Source organism: Bombus flavifrons, chromosome 14 (genome assembly GCF_040668555.2).
Source record: "Bombus flavifrons isolate JBK064 chromosome 14, iyBomFlav1_principal, whole genome shotgun sequence".
NCBI classification, from domain to species: Eukaryota; Metazoa; Arthropoda; class Insecta; order Hymenoptera; family Apidae; genus Bombus; species Bombus flavifrons.
Window position 1 is genome coordinate 5465879 of NC_138455.1, and position 17010 is coordinate 5482888.

The 17010-nt window shown below is 30.8% G+C and overlaps 1 protein-coding gene across 4 annotated transcripts; it reads left to right on the top strand.

Annotated features, from left to right (window-relative positions):
• The first annotated feature begins 330 nt into the window (after positions 1-330).
• Positions 331-16145, top strand: l(1)G0196 (inositol hexakisphosphate and diphosphoinositol-pentakisphosphate kinase). Of its 4 annotated transcripts, none has more exons than XM_069127775.1 (30): positions 331-479; positions 835-933; positions 1233-1340; positions 3697-3897; positions 3959-4099; positions 4179-4269; positions 4340-4494; positions 4566-4858; positions 4941-5135; positions 5225-5311; positions 5372-5560; positions 5643-5728; positions 5801-5938; positions 6384-6413; positions 7152-7386; positions 7456-7664; positions 7723-7949; positions 8010-8146; positions 8573-8687; positions 8750-8989; positions 9080-9196; positions 9263-9417; positions 9505-9653; positions 9964-10011; positions 11993-13507; positions 13652-13925; positions 14057-14175; positions 14244-14355; positions 14423-14788; positions 14862-16145. In XM_069127775.1, the coding sequence occupies exons 2-30, from the start codon at positions 901-903 to the stop codon at positions 15313-15315; spliced, it is 6219 nt and encodes a 2072-aa protein (XP_068983876.1). In that variant the 5' UTR covers positions 331-479; positions 835-900; the 3' UTR covers positions 15316-16145. The 4 variants fall into 4 exon arrangements, with proteins under 4 accessions (XP_068983876.1, XP_068983877.1, XP_068983878.1 ...); XM_069127776.1 differs by having other exon boundaries at positions 5801-5923; XM_069127778.1 differs by lacking the exon at positions 6384-6413 and having other exon boundaries at positions 333-479; positions 11993-12346; positions 13286-13507; positions 14084-14175.
• The last annotated feature ends 865 nt before the right edge of the window (positions 16146-17010 follow it).

Consider the following 17010-nt stretch of genomic DNA (forward strand, 5'->3'; position numbering starts at 1 on the left):
TCTGCATTTTATATATCTCTTAAAGTGATACCTAAATGAAATAGTATACAAATGGCCGTTAAAAAGCCAAAAATTTGTATTATAAAGTATGAAAGGAGAAATAAAATTATTACTATTAGTATTATTGTTATAAATCTCTTAAACTTTATAAATATGTGTTTGCAAAAGATTTTTCTGTTCTAATAACTCAATTTGTGATTTTACTCAATACCTTGTTTTTAAAAATATTTTGTTTACATGTTTACATGCAACGACACGTAATATCTGGTAATATCGATCGATTTATACATACGTATAGTTAACCGGATGAGCGATTTCTGAACGATACGAGAGATCGAGATTTAAGTTTGACAAGATGTCCGAAAATTGAAGGATATTAAAGTGGAAATTTTTAATCAGCTAGAGATCCAATATTGTTTATTAAATCTGTATTGTTGTCTTTACCGTCGAATCTTTAGATCCATTCGAAATTAATATTAGTGAGTTTAATTGAAATCATCGATGTTACATTGAAAAAGAAGGAAACAAAATAAGTCGCAACATTGCCTAGAATTAAATCATACTTAGCTTTATTTATTTTAAGTCATGATTGTATTGGTTTAATTTTATTGTAAATTGATTAAATTTGAATTATTGTAAAAAATATAGAAATATTTAATCGTCAAGGTTACCTTTTCTTAGTTTGACAATTATACATACACAAAAAAATAACTACAATAATTATAATAGTTTGTTACGTTGTTCTTTAATTATTATATGAAAATAATCGTTCAAGTTTTTAAATAATGACATTCGTTTGAATCTTTGGTTTATGTTTAATAACAATCCTTTTAGGGCACAGCGAATTCTCTAAGTCCAAGCTGAAACCGTTTCATTTTCCTCAATGAAACCCGTTCTGTCATGTCTTACACTGAATTGGAACATGGTTATCAGGTAAACAGAGAAATAGTTTTTATTTCTGTGATATTATTTTTAACAATTTTATAACTTTTAATATTTTACTAAAATAGAAGAAACAATTATAAACTAGATCTTTTTGGAAGAAATTTAACATGAAATTTGTTTTATTTAATTTTAAATTTATTTTGCTTTAGGAAAATAATGATCACATAATCTTATAAACTAATCTAAAACAATAAATATACTGTTAAATTTTTATAGTATACCATAAATTCTTTATGTAATCAAATATCAGAAATATAAATTTTTGATGGATAATGATTAATCAACAGGGTCTACGGAGTGCCAGCCGACCAATTTTCTATGTAGGGGATTTAAATACTGTACAACCAACCCTTGTGGGTCCTGTAGCTTCTTCTATATATCGTTCATCAAAAAGAGTAAGTTATACTTTTTCCATGTGCAATATATCATATGTAAAGAACAAACAAATATCCAAATGATAATCCTAAATAGATTGTAAGTTTTATCAGTAATATAAAATATAAATTTACATTTCGATTTTGATCTACATCTTAATTCGCATAAGACTGATTATGTACTAAGATTTTTTAGAATTTATTTATTTCATTTAATTTAACTTGATAATAAAAGAATAAGATGTAGAGACAAGCAGAAACAGATATTGTGAATTAAGAACTATATTGTATGTTTGCATACCAACTCTATTTTACTTTAAATTAGTAAACAATATGTGAGAAAGGTTAGAAAATTGTTTTGTTTAAAAAAAATTATTGTTTCACACAATACTATACAGCACCTGCATGTATCATATATATATATATTTTTTTTGGAAGACATATTTTATATGAAATTAGAATTTTTAATAATTTTGTTTATTTTCGATAGTACATGCAAACATATTTCACTAAGTGTAAATTAATGAATTCATTAATTACTTATTAGTGTTTCAATTACTTTTAAATAACTTGATGACTCACAAAGTCTTTGGTACTCTAATAGTCTAAAAATAAATTGGTAGAAGACTTAGTACTTGGCTGTATAGTTGCATATACAATGCATAAGCTGTATGTTTGTTATAATTAGTAAATTAATTTAAACAATTGATGTTCTACAATATAATGGTCTAAAGAGGAATATCCGATTTAATATTGTTTAGTGTATTTAGTGTTTAATCATTATTGACTGAATTAAACATATTATATAGTGAAATATTCAATTATTGAACTAAGATTCAGTACTTAATGTTAATGTTAATATTAGTGCAAATTTTTTAAGGCTATCATTATATATAATTATGCTATTAGCTTATGGTACTTTGAAATTAAATTTGTAATGGAAAATGCAAATCCTTTGTCATCTACCACAATTCCTGATGTTTACATCTTCGATTGTGATAATGAAGCAGAACCATATTGGCAAATAATGGTAGAGTTTCTTCTAATTAATTTCTTAGTTATTATCTGTTAGTAGATTCATAATATTTAATGTAACAGAATAAAAACTTGTCTTCATATTGTTTTTATTTGCTTAAGTCTATATATGATCATTGTAGCACTTACTCTTTATGCAGAAAAAATTTTCTTGTCTCAAGATAGATTTATGAAATATATCTCTTCCAAAGATATAGCTCTTTCTTATCTTTAAACAAAGAGTACTTTATTAGTCTGCTTTCATTTATTTTGAGTTCAGCACACAATTGCTCAGTAATGTTAACATTAAACAAATTGCAAACTAGTTCCAAGCTAGTAGACGCTTCTTTTCATAATGTTCTAATCAACTCTTAATAAGTGGTCTGATAAAATATTTTATACTTAATTGTTAAAGTATTTTAAGTTAATTTCTTCCTTATCACAATTTTAAAAGATAAGATGCAATATAAATCTAAGATTTAATTTAAAATATATCAAAAAATTAAATTATAGGGAATACAATTTGTATTTATCTGTGAAAAATAATATTATAATGAGTGTTGATCTCTAAAATGTGATGTAAGGAAAAAATTACTATTGTATGAAGTGCATATAATTAAAAGACTAGTGGCTTCTTGAAAAATGGTATTATCGTAATGATAAAAATCAATTCTATATCTATCTTTAAGATGGAAGATATACATCTGGATATGGAGTGCTACTGTGATGATTGTTTTGTATGTAATTATTAACACATGATTAAAATTTGCTGAGTCTCTTTATTAATAATACAATTTTGTTAGACAATTTTAGGAATGTATCATTGTAATAATTAAGTTTATATAATTTTCAGTCATTGATAGTTGAACTTATTGAAAAATGTAGAATGACAAATCATTTGATATTCTAATAACTTTTACTACTTTTTTATCACCCAGACATACAATACATTTGTAAAAGTACTATATTTAGTATTCAATTTATATTTCCTTTTTTATGTAGGCAAGTAATGCAAGTGTCTTTTTTACTTTTTATTGTAATCATCTAGAAATGAATAATAGATCGAGATTGTTTGAAAACTATTCTAAACAAACTCCTGACAAAACTGGATTTTTATCCTGCTTAAAGATGTACTGGGTGAGCAATATTTAACACAATTATTAATAAACATTTTATAAATTTTTGCATATAAGTAAAAATTTAATACATTTTTTAGTTTTATTTTGTATATTATTATTAGTTTCTTTTAAATTCATGTGATATTAGGTGAGTACAAAGATAGTAAGATTAAAACAAAAACAATTCAAAAAGAATAATAATCAAATCAGAAAACAAATTTCAATTAATATAAACTTTCACTTAGGCCGAACTGTCGGACGGGTGCAGCAATGATGATGGATGCATGGGTGGAAGCGATTTGGAAGGAGAAGGGAAGCAAGTTTTGGTTGGAATCTGTGCGATGGCAAAAAAATCACAAAGTAAACCAATGAAGGAAATTTTAACAAGATTGGAAGAATTTGAGTACATTAAAATAGTAGTATTTCCTGAAGAAGTTATTTTGAAGGTAATGGCAGTAGAAAATATTTAATGTTTCAATTATAACGTATGAAAATATGTATTTACAGGAGTCTGTAGAAGATTGGCCAATTGTTGATTGTTTAATAAGCTTCCATAGTAAAGGCTTTCCCCTTGATAAAGCTATAAATTATGCTAATCTTAGAAATCCTTTTATCATCAATAATTTACCCATGCAATATGATATTCAGGTATGTAATTCGTGATAAATGTTGTCAAATATTCTGAGTGATGAAACATATTATTTTTTATATGACATCAATTTAATAGGATCGTAGGAGAGTTTATGCTATCTTAGAGAGTGAAGGTATTGAAATCCCGAGATATGCTGTCCTGGATAGAGACTCGTCTGATCCAAAACGTATGTGATGCTTATCATTTATATTGATCCAATTTTATATTGGAGATTTATGACAGAAAATCCATTTCAGATCATGAACTAGTAGAATCAGAAGATCATGTTGAAGTTAATGGTGTTACATTCAACAAACCGTTTGTAGAAAAACCAGTGTCTGCAGAGGATCATAATATTTACATTTATTATCCTACATCTGCTGGTGGAGGCAGTCAAAGATTATTTAGGAAGGTATATAGTAAATTCAACAAAAATAATTTTTTTTTATTCGGCATAGTAAATTTCAATTCATAATATTACAGATTGGAAGTCGTAGTAGTGTATATTCACCAGAATCTCGAGTTCGTAAAACAGGTTCTTACATATACGAAGATTTTATGCCAACCGACGGTACAGACGTTAAGGTTTATACCGTGGGTCCAGATTATGCTCACGCAGAGGCAAGAAAAAGCCCTGCATTGGATGGTAAAGTCGAAAGAGATTCAGAAGGGAAAGAAATTCGCTATCCGGTTATACTAAGTAATGCTGAAAAGCTAATTAGTAGAAAAGTGTGCTTAGCTTTTAAACAAACAGTTTGTGGTTTTGATTTACTTAGGTATATTGAAATTTTAAATATAGTGAGATTAAAAGAAGTAATAATCCATTCTTTATTATACTAATCATGTATAATATTTTAGAGCAAACGGGCAGTCATTTGTGTGTGACGTAAATGGGTTTAGTTTTGTAAAGAATTCTAACAAATATTATGATGACTGCGCAAAGATTTTGGGAAATATGATTTTAAGAGAACTGGCACCCACTTTACATATACCATGGAGCGTTCCTTTTCAATTGGACGATCCGCCTATTGTGCCTACTACATTTGGGAAAATGTAAATAAATTTTACTTTCTTATTATGCTAATATATTCAGATTATTTTTAGATATCATAATTATATCAATACTTCTATATTTACTTTAGGATGGAATTACGATGTGTAGTTGCTGTTATAAGGCATGGAGATCGAACGCCAAAACAGAAAATGAAAGTAGAAGTTCGTCACCCGAAGTAAGTGTTTCTTGAAGGTATATATGAAGAACAATATCTCACATATTCTATTCCATACAGATTTTTCGAGATATTCGCAAAATACGACGGCTACAAGCATGGTCATATTAAATTAAAGAGGCCTAAGCAATTGCAAGAAATATTGGATACCGCACGTAGTTTATTAGCTGAAATACAACATCGTGCTGCTGGACCTGAATTGGAAGAAAAACAAGGAAAATTAGAACAATTGAAAAGCGTCTTAGAAATGTGTGTAAACATTGTTTTTTTATATATAATCTTTTATTTAATTACGAATATTAACTTTGACTATACGTAACATATTTTTCAGGTACGGTCATTTCTCAGGGATAAATCGCAAGGTACAAATGAAATATCAACCAAGAGGCCGACCAAGAGGAAGTTCATCAGATGATGGTATCAAAGCATAGAATATTATATCCATGTAATATAGATGTTTATTATTTGTAAATAACATATTTTTATTAGATCGACTTGGAGAACCGTCCCTTGTATTGATATTAAAATGGGGTGGAGAACTAACACCAGCCGGCCGTATTCAGGCAGAGGAGTTAGGAAGAATATTTCGTTGCATGTATCCTGGTGGTCAAGGTAGACACCTTAGTGGTTCGTATCTTATGTTCATACGCTTATCATGCGCACTCTTGAGTTAATTTATACTTTATTATGAGATTTTTTATTTAATAAGTCTCTTATGTTGGCTGAACTCCGGCTGAACCTATCATTTATCTGGACTGCTCAATTGAGCGTATGCATAATACATATATTGCTATTTATCTTGCACAGTACATATACATATGTATGTATATATGTATACATATATACGCATTTCAGACAATTTAACCGAAATAAAACTCGTATGTATGCATTAAGCAGTTGGATATGTTAACATGTAATTTATTTTTTATTTAAAAATAAGAGCATAAAAGCAAATGTTAAATTTCAAGCTTTTATTAAACTATCGATGATTTCGTTTTGGTTAAAGGATAGCAAATATCTTATACCTTTACGAAAATCTTTGATTCATGGATAATTCCAAATATTATTTCAGAGGAAGACTCAGAGATGTTACCAAACCACGGTAACTTTTTATTCTGAATCAATGCTTTTTTGTAGTTCTATGTCGATGTAGTGTTATAAATGCATAGAAATAGTAATTTAGAAATTCTATCAATATGTTCTTGCTAAAAAATTCTTGCTATTTTGCAGATTTTTGTGCAAAGATCGTACAAAAATTGTTAAACGTAAAAGAAAATGCTGTTTCTATGCTAATTCAGTGTGTTCCACTTTATTGCAATGAAACACTTGACAGTTTAAGGATAGTTGCTTTTATTTAGTTTGTGGCCTTAAATGTTTATATGTTCTATCTTTTTTTTTTTCAATAGGTTTCATACATCTTGTCATCCATGCAGTAATGCCTAAAGGACATATACATACACTTATGCACACATACATATATGTTGCAAATTTATATATATTGCTCCACTTTCTATTGTAGTTTTAACTACATTTTCACTTTAAGAAAATCAAAGATAAATATTAATATAGAATAATTTTTACGGTATTATTTAAAAGAACACTAACATGAATAATATGTAACATCTCAAAAAAATCATGTATATACATTTAATTAGACTTTTCTAGATGTAAGTACATTGATGTACGATCAACGATTTTTGTACCAATCTTTCATGATCTTTTTACCAGAACATAGATCATTCAGTGAAATCTCATATGTACTTTATGTTTATTGAAAATGAAAGATATATTTTGTATTTATTACATTCTGTTCTTCTGAAGTATTTTTATACATATATAGGTGACTATGCTGGTGCACAAGGTTTAGGGTTACTTAGACTTCATTCAACATTTCGACATGACTTAAAGATCTATGCAAGTGATGAAGGAAGAGTTCAAATGACAGCAGCAGCCTTTGCAAAAGGTTTACTCGCATTAGAGGGTGAATTAACGCCAATACTAGTGCAGATGGTGAAGAGTGCTAATACTAATGGTCTGTTGGACAACGATTGCGATAGCAGTAAATACCAAAATATGTATGTAAGGCAATTTACAAAAGAATTGTTGTAGAATTTTGAGTAAATTCTAACGATATATTTTTATAGGGTAAAAACACGACTTCATGAATTATTACAACAAGACCGAGAATTTACGTGTGAAGACAGGGAACAGATAAATCCTGGTAATGCACTGAGCATTAACGCAGCCATGGATTTTGTTAAAAATCCTGTTCGTTGCTGCCAGCATGTTCATATTTTGATTCAAAAATTAATGGACATTGTTCGTATTAAGAAAGATGATCCTAAAACCAAAGGTACGATGTGATATATAATCTTATTGTGAAATTATATTTATCTATCTAATATATTTAGATGCAATTCTTTATCATGGTGAAACGTGGGAATTAATGGGTCGTCGATGGGGAAAGATTGAAAAGGATTTCTGTACCAAAAATAAGAGGTTCGACATATCGAAAATCCCGGATATTTATGATTGTATAAAGTATGATTTACAACATAACAACCATACGTTGCAATTCGAACACGCGGAGGAATTGTACATTTATTCTAAGTATCTGGCAGATATAGTGATACCACAGGTGAGAATTTCAATAAATTTTATCTCTTTAAAAAAGTACTTTAATTAAAAATTTTTATAGGAATATGGATTAACAGTGCAAGAGAAGCTCACCATAGGTCAAGGTATTTGCACTCCTCTTTTAAAAAAGATAAGAGCAGATTTGCAGAGAAATATCGAAGAAACTGGAGAAGAAACAGTTAATAGACTCAATCCGAGGTAAATTAAACATTTGTGTGTGTCATATATGAGGTATAATGTGTGCAATATATGATATATATATATATGTCGGGTTCACATTATGATTAGGGTTAGGGGCGTGAAACGAATCTTCGTTTGGATTAGACATTGTTGTTATGCAATAGAGAAGATATTGACGATATTGAGAAGATATTGATAATTAGATACTCGAGATGCTAATGACTGGTTGTCGCCTCGAGTCCAAGCTCATTATTACAAGTCTCGAACAAATACAATCGGATTGAATGACGACAATTGCTTAATTAAGGCTATGGTAGAATCTAGATTAAAGTGTTAAGGGATTTTCCCAAAATTCCAAAGGGAAGGCTCCGGTGTCCTTTCATCTCCGACATATATATATATATATGTAAAGTAAAATGTAATGGGTAATTGTTATAATTTTAGATACTCCCATGGAGTTTCTAGTCCCGGTCGGCATGTACGCACAAGACTTTACTTTACAAGTGAAAGCCACGTACATTCTTTGTTGACTGTTTTACGTTATGGTGGTTTACTTGATGTATGTATCTACATATTTATTTTACGCAATGTATAACACATTTTAATGTTTTAATTACACAGGTAATGAAAGATGAACAATGGCGTCGAGCTATGGAGTACGTTAGTATGGTTTCGGAATTAAATTACATGTCTCAAATTGTAGTTATGTTGTATGAAGATCCAACTAAAGATCCTAGCAGCGAAGAACGTTTTCACGTTGAATTGCATTTCAGTCCTGGTGTAAATTGTTGTGTGCAAAAGAATTTACCACCAGGACCAGGTTTTAGGCCCCATTCACGCAATGAGAGTAGCCATAATGTAGTAAGTAAATCTTATAGCTAATACTTCTATTTTACCCATGATCAAAGAAATATTTTGAAATACAAAGCTATACATACTTTATATTTTCAGGGTGAAAGTGGTGGTTCTGCTCAAGATACCATTTCGCAATGTAGCACTCGAATAGAGGAAGAAGATGTAGAGTTGGGAATTTTGGAAGACGATTTTATGAATCCACCATTGCAAGCTGTATGTATAAATGTTTTTAATCAAAAGAGAGTATAAATAAATTAGTATTTTTTATTTAATACTTAGGAAACACCTCCACGAATGGAAACAGATACTGTAGATGCAATGATGGATAGTCCAACAACCAGTAGAGGAGTTGATATGATGGATTTACATCCTAACATGATGGATGAACCATTTGATAGTGGCTTTTTGCAGAGTTCTGCGCCCATTCCAATAAGGTATGTAATATAAAACTTTCAATGAATCTTTTTTTATAAATTAACTAACTATCGATGATCTTTTATAAAATATTGCACAACATTTAGTGCTAGAACCGTAGCTGGTCATGAAGCAGCGAGACTTGGTAGTCAATTAGCTGCAAGTCAACGTCAGCGACGTGACGCAGAAAGAGGCACAATTGTTGAACCACGTGCTCGCAGTTATGATCACCAAAGACAGGACAAGCCCGAGAAAGGTAAGTAACGTCTAGGTCTTTAATATTATAGTACATGTTTGATATATAATAACAAGCCCATAGTAATATTCTCTGATTATGCATGGAAGTGAATTCTAACAAAAAGGTTACACAGGACATTTGTAAATATTAATTTCGTAAAACGTTACGATAGCTTGGCAATATGTTGTTAAAAATACAATAATGTATTGTAAGAACATTGTAAACACTTAATTTCATTAATAACATCTTTCTTCTTGGGTACATATGGTTAATATTAACAGTCAGATTTTATCAGAAAGGCTGGTGTTTTTCGTGTCTTTTTTTATAGCTGCGGACAAGCTGCAGTATCAGAGCTTGGACGCGGTCAACAAAGAAGGTATGTTAGTTTTTATAATAACGTCAGCAGATTATAATGCATTGTCTTATCATAGGTGATCATTACAGGATTTCCATAGCATCTAAACTTTCAATATATTGTATTACCCTGATACAATCAGGATTTACAATTTTTTCTTTTCTTTTTTTATTTAGTTATCTTCATAGAAATGTTAACTATTTAGTTGACCGTTCAAATTATTCTTCGCTTTTGAGATAGTAATTTTTGTAGCTGCTGATCACTGTGATTTGCATCTTTTAATTCTTTCATAAAATATAAAGCATCCTTTATATTTCTTGGTATTGCAATACTTCTATAGAAAGCATTATCTTATAGTTACTATCAATAGTAAACACGCATAATTTTCCGTAGAATAGTCTTCAGTATCATGTCTAATCCTTAATGTTGCATTATTTTCTGTGATACTACATGTACCATCTTCTTTTGTATTATATTCAGTTTTGTGTGCAATAGAGCCTACAAGCAAAGTTTACTTTTTGTTGTAAGTATTGTAACACTGTAAAATTCTTACCAAAGATTAAATTTTGATACCTCAATGGATAAATAGATATTGGATAGATATCCAATTAAAACCACATTGTACAAATGAGAGCTTAGCTAATGGAATTTAACAAACGAACACGATGTTAGATGGAAATAGGAAAATTCAGTTGAAATAACTCTTTGCTCTGCGATAGTTGTGCGCGTGGAAGCCAACTAATTTTTATGGACGACTGCTTGGGTTACATATTAACAAATGGTGTAACTTATTCAGTCGTCATCCTAATTCCTTCATTCCTAAGTCATTGTTCCATTAAGATTCACAATTTACTAGTGCTTAGTTATTTTCTAAAATCATACTGCAGCCGTTTCATTCATATCCATTAATATATGATTACATTACATTTTTGTTCTCCATCATTCACTTTTATGCTTTGTTTACTATTCATATTGCATTTTTAGAAATATAATTTTTATACGAATGAATATGGATCACATGTATGTAATACTTTCATACCAACATACAAATTAAAAAAAGGGAGGTTTTTGATTTGGTATTAGTCTCTGTTTTACAAAGATAATTAAATATTTGTATTTCTTAATAGGATGATTTTTATTATTTTTTTTATTTTTTTTGTCACCATTAAAATATTACTTTACCGTCCCATTGATGTTAGAAATTCTAAGCACATACAAGCAAATAAAATTCAATTTTCATATTTCTATTTAAACAAATCAATTTCTAATAGAAATTAAAAATTTTATAATTATCAGTTGCATGTTTGAATACCAATTTTATGTATGAAATACAATAACTATTACTAAATTTTTTACAATCTTTGATCGTTGTTATTGCATAAAACCATAATCATATTAACTAACTATCAATAAAATGTTCATAAACTCAAATTGTTGTTTGGTTGGCTTACTGGTTGCATGGCTATCGTGTGCCATGGGTGTGTAACATTAACCAAATTCGCGCCTTCTAAACACAAGTAAATTGAAGTATATGTCGTCTTTTTCCTGTGTATTTCAGTTATTTTATTCCTTCATTGGTAACGTCGTCTTCAACGAAATCCAATTGCATTAGCATCTCTGATTCTAAGTCCATAGGCTATTACAATGTGAACTATTTAAAAGTTTCTCATATTTTACTATTATCTTTAAAGTACTCATTTAAAAATTGTTGTTTGAATATACAATTTTTGCAAATCCCAAGTATCAATCCTTTTATTATACAGTGATGATAAAACGACTTCGACATATATTAATTTCAAGCATCGACGACGTGACCAAAGGTTCTTGCAATGTTACTTTGATTTTTTCGGTGATGGGTTTATTTAATCGTCTATTTCTTTTCTTTTCTTTCCCTCCTTTGTACCCTGATCCCACTATTACATCGTTATCATACGTTCATTTTAACTGTACCATTCTCTCTTCTGAATCGTTCACGAAATTACGCATGCAACACCCTACACAGAGAAGCATGTAACAGAGCAACGCTACTTAGAGAGATCTGGCCAGGTTTTGTTGAACGTGCCAACGGAAAAATTTAGCCTGCCACACTCCTTTAGTTCACCGGAGTTTCCAGTTCCTTCGATAAAAACCTCCACTTTGAGATCGACACCCTTGGTGACTTTGCACACATCTCCTTTAATCTCACCGAACAGCCGGAGCTATGATGTGACGGATATCGTGTTACCAATCCCCACGATTCGTTCTTCGTTTTTCAATATCGATCTCGAACAGTCTTACGATTTCGATCCACCTACTCAGAGTAAGAAATACGGACGTTCTCATTCAGAGACGATTCTTCCTGGGATTGAGCGTAGCGGTGAGTTGATCGATTCCTCGAAACCGCCACCAAGCAATCCGTGGTTAAAGCGATCCCTTTTTTCGTTATCCTTGCACGAAAGAACCCCAAAGACAGTGACATCCGCGGGACGGATCAAACTAGACAAACGTTCTCGTTCATTGTCACCTTACGTACCTAAATGTCTTTGTTATAATTGTAATGTCTCGGAACTGATTCTGAGAAGCAGAGATCTACCGCCTGTCGAGCGTTTCAACTTTGATATCTACTTTGCACGCTCGCTCTCACATAAGTTTTTCAATTGTTCTTGTTACTCGAGTCTCCAGGATGTACCCAGTCGTTTTCCTCGTAGTGTTTCTTTCAATGATAGCTATGGGTGTCACAGAGGAATCACCGGACTAGATCATCCTGATTTACCCTTTGTATATCTAAAGAATAGGCTTCTTGTGTTTCCTGAGAGACAGAGTGCTGCTCCTTATTTAGAGTCAAAGGTCGATCATTGTGTCATACATAAACATCAGTCAAGGGGTCACGACCGCAGTGAATGGATGCTGTTTAAGGAAAAAGAAAAGTGGAGGTTTGATAAGAATATAATGAGACGAAAATTGAATAGTGATAGTGTAATTGGGAATACACGTGTACCATTCAGGAAGTTATCCTGTCCCAATGTGAGACCTGGTGACTTTTCTTGTGTTGATTCCGTTTGTTTAGACGAAAATGGTGAAGTTACCGATTGTTCAAAAATGTACAGATGCTGGTCTTGTCCCAATGTGAATTTCCAGTGGCACGATAGCCTGGTACATATACCAAATCATAGTAGTATGCTTTATCATATGTCCCCTGCGCACGGTAATGATGTTCACGACGATCACGAGATTCCTCGCAAGTATTACTATCGCTCCAAGAGTCCACGTGAACCGTTCTCCCGACTCCAGCCTCAACGATCCTTCTCATCTCCAGACACACGACCTTCGATCATTCAACCTGACCCTACCTGCACAGCAAGGCGCCACCGTCACAGTATCTCCGGACAGATGAGTTATTTCAAGCTGTTGGGCTACAACGTCAACAAGAAGTTGACTGGATCAGCAAACAGTTTGTTCAGCACAGCTGTTATCAGTGGATCCTCCAGTGCGCCAAATCTCAAGGATATGGTACCACCTCATGCCTCTGCTGTTGCTGGTGAGCCTCAATTTCTTTTCTTCTTCTTCATTATTGCCTTTTGCCATAAAATGTGTCTTAGGTTTTTACTTCTTTTGGAATTTATCGTTAGCATATATAACAGTATTTTTATTCATGGAACTAATTCAATTTTCTGCTCATTAGCAATAGAAGGTTTTGGTGGTGTACCGCCAATAAGACCTTTGGAAACTCTTCACAATGCATTGTCGTTACGTCAATTGGATTCCTTTTTGGAAATGATGACCAGTGCGCCTCTGTTTCGAACACCCGCTTCTTCGCCTCCAAAGTATCCTTCACCTGGTGGATCAACCCACGAATCGGTTAACCAAAATATCAATATTGGAGGAGTCAGTCGCGAGTACCACTCTTCCGACCTGGAAGCTGTCAGGTACCGTAAGAAATTAAGTAAACCATCCTTGTGAGTATTGAGTTCTTTTCTTTTTTTTCTCATATATATCAAAGTGTTTTTACTAAGGAGAGTTGCACTGACTTCTCTGGTACCTTGTTTCTCGTTCTTTCTAATTACGATGATTGCATACTTTTCGTTAGAGATGCAGACATTGATTCTCTTCTTAGGTACATCACGCCAACACCCATACAGTATAAACCTTCGAACGATGGAGAATCTTGTGATATAAAAAATCAATTGTCGCCAACCAGCCCTAATAGTGAGTGTCGCTTACTCATATTATTATTTTAATTTTGTTCTTTAATAATGAATTAACGTGTAATTTAGGTACTGGATGGAGCAGTGAACCACAATCATTTCTATCTTCTGAACCCTCATCTCCTGCACCGACTTCAACAGGAGAATGCAGTATGTCTATAAGCTTAATCAGCAATGACGGGTAATTAATATTTAATATTAAAAAGATTGTATTATATTTAAGAATTATATTCTTTTGTTTTTTATAGAGCTCAATCGTTTAATGTGGGTCCTAAATTTTCTACAACTCCCTGCTTGGATGTGGATTTTAACGAATTTTGTATAAATATCGATCAAGAGCATAGAGAGGGTCGTGGTAGTGTATCATATACAGATTATTATAGCAATGAAGATGGTCAAATACGAAACTGTAGTTTTGGAGCAGGCTTCAATTCTAATTTACAAAAGATCATGCGTACTGATGATCTTCCGGTTGACAATATGGATGATGATGAGGACCATACTATAACTTTAAAACAAACTGAAGAGCAAAAAAAGCAAGATGTGAAACAAATATTTGAACAGAAGGAATATCCAAGCACAAAATCTAGTAGTGGCTATAAGAAAATTGGAAGGTAAGTTTTTGTTTTTAAATTAAAAAAAATGAATGAAGTTGATTATTCTACTTTACTATCTCTTCTACAATAGATTCCTTGTTGAAAGCATGGAAATATCAGATGAAGACGTCAGGATTAAAGAAGCAGATAATATAGATAAGACAAAATCACCTGCTTCTATGAAAACTGAATCTTTTAATATAGAAAAAATACAAAAAAGCAAAGATGGCACTGATGTTATGCAAGAGCAACAGAAGAAGAAGAATTTTTCTCGATCTCAGAGTGTTTCTATGCCAAAAACTCCTACACAGAAGCAAGAATCAAATTACAGCTACAAATGTACTTCAAAGATAAGCTCTCTTTCAAATATGTCAGATAAAGATTTGGAGAATTGGAAGCAGAGCATGATGGAATCAAAAGATCCTTGCTCCATAGAAATGAAGGCAGAGGAGCCAATTCTGACTGTAGCAAGTAGCATGACAGGTAACTCTAGTGTGACAATAGGTTTTAATGTTCAAGATGAAAAAAAAGAACCTGACCTTTAAGAGTATTACTTTTTCAAAGATTACCAGAGTTATTTCATTTATTAAGTCCATTTCCTTAATATAACGAATAAGATACTGCATATAAAATTGTTGAAACGTTTATTGTTATGAACAAATCAAAATTTGTATTGCATGAGTTAAATACTGGATACGTTGATAAAATTTTATGAAGAGAAAATTTTTTGCATTTTGTTTTCTGGCACAAAATTGTATACATTTTTTGGTATTCTATTTTTTTACATTCGTTAAGATTGTTAGGAATACTTAAGACATGCATTACATGAAAAAAGTGCAAACATTAAGAAATTTTTCCAATATGTGAACATACCGGAGCATTATTTTAAAAAGGCGAGTTAAGAATTGCTTATTAAGAGGAAATATTATTAAAGTTAAAGCAACGTTAACAGCATTTCTCTATGTTAATAATGTACTTATCAGATTGTATCTATATTAAATTATTTTTGAATTGACGCTTGTATGTAATGGTATAATAGTATTTTTGTAGATAATATATGTCCAATGTTAATAATGTGTTAGAATATAAGGCAAAATGAATTTGAATCAAGAAGAGAAAAGCATTAGGAATTTGCCTCAAGAAAATATTTGGCGTATACAAATTATGAGATTTTTAATAATCGAATATGAAACATATGTAGATCTCCTATGACTCAACAAGTTCAAAATATACCTCATTTGCTAAACTAAATACATGAAAGGAAAAAGGTTTAAAATTTCCTTTCATATTGAATGGTATTATTCTTCTTTGATCTTATAAACATAGTATTACTAATACAAATAACACATGACATGTACTTCTCATGAAATTGTTTCTTTATTTTACGGGGCTATAATACAAAATTATTACCAGAAAATTTCTATGAATATACAAATGCTATGAATTATCAAACATTAACTCAAATTACAGTAATTAAACAATAATTGCTCTATAACAAAATATACTCATTTCAAGAATTGATGTAAATGCCTTACAGATTAATCTGATAGAGGATATATGCTACCTTTCTTATAAGTGGTTTTAGAATGTTTCTTATTAAAAAGCTATACAAGCTAAAGTTATATAAATATAAATGTGGTTTTATATCAATTCCAAATATGCAAGGTGCTATTTTCAATCAATCTTATTATGTTCCTAACTGATTTTATAGTTCTAACATTAGCAATAAACCATCACACATATGGCTATAGAGGATGTACTTGTTTAACTTTATCACATAAACTATTTATTTCATCCTGGACAGATTAGGAATTTATTCTTTATTTCTTTTTTCAATTTTTTCTGCCTTTGCAGTAGATAATATTTCTAATTTACCAATAAGTGAATTAATTTCAAAATCTTTTAGGAAGAATGTATGAAATCATGTTTAATATCCTTGTAACAATATTATTTATAGTGATAAAGTTAAAAGGCTTATACTTTGTGATTCTTGCAAATATAAATTACCTGATTTTTGTAGATGTGATTCATTTTATGACATTTTAGAAACCATATTGTGCAAAATGTACTTTAGTGAAGAAACATTTCTATATATATAAATATAAGTTTTAATAGATAGATACAGTTACAGAATTAAGCATTCACTAATTTGTAGAGAATTTGCAAGATGTTGTAAAGAAATAGTTGTGGTAGGATATTTTAAGTACCTTTTGCTTAACATATATAATTTTTTTTCGATA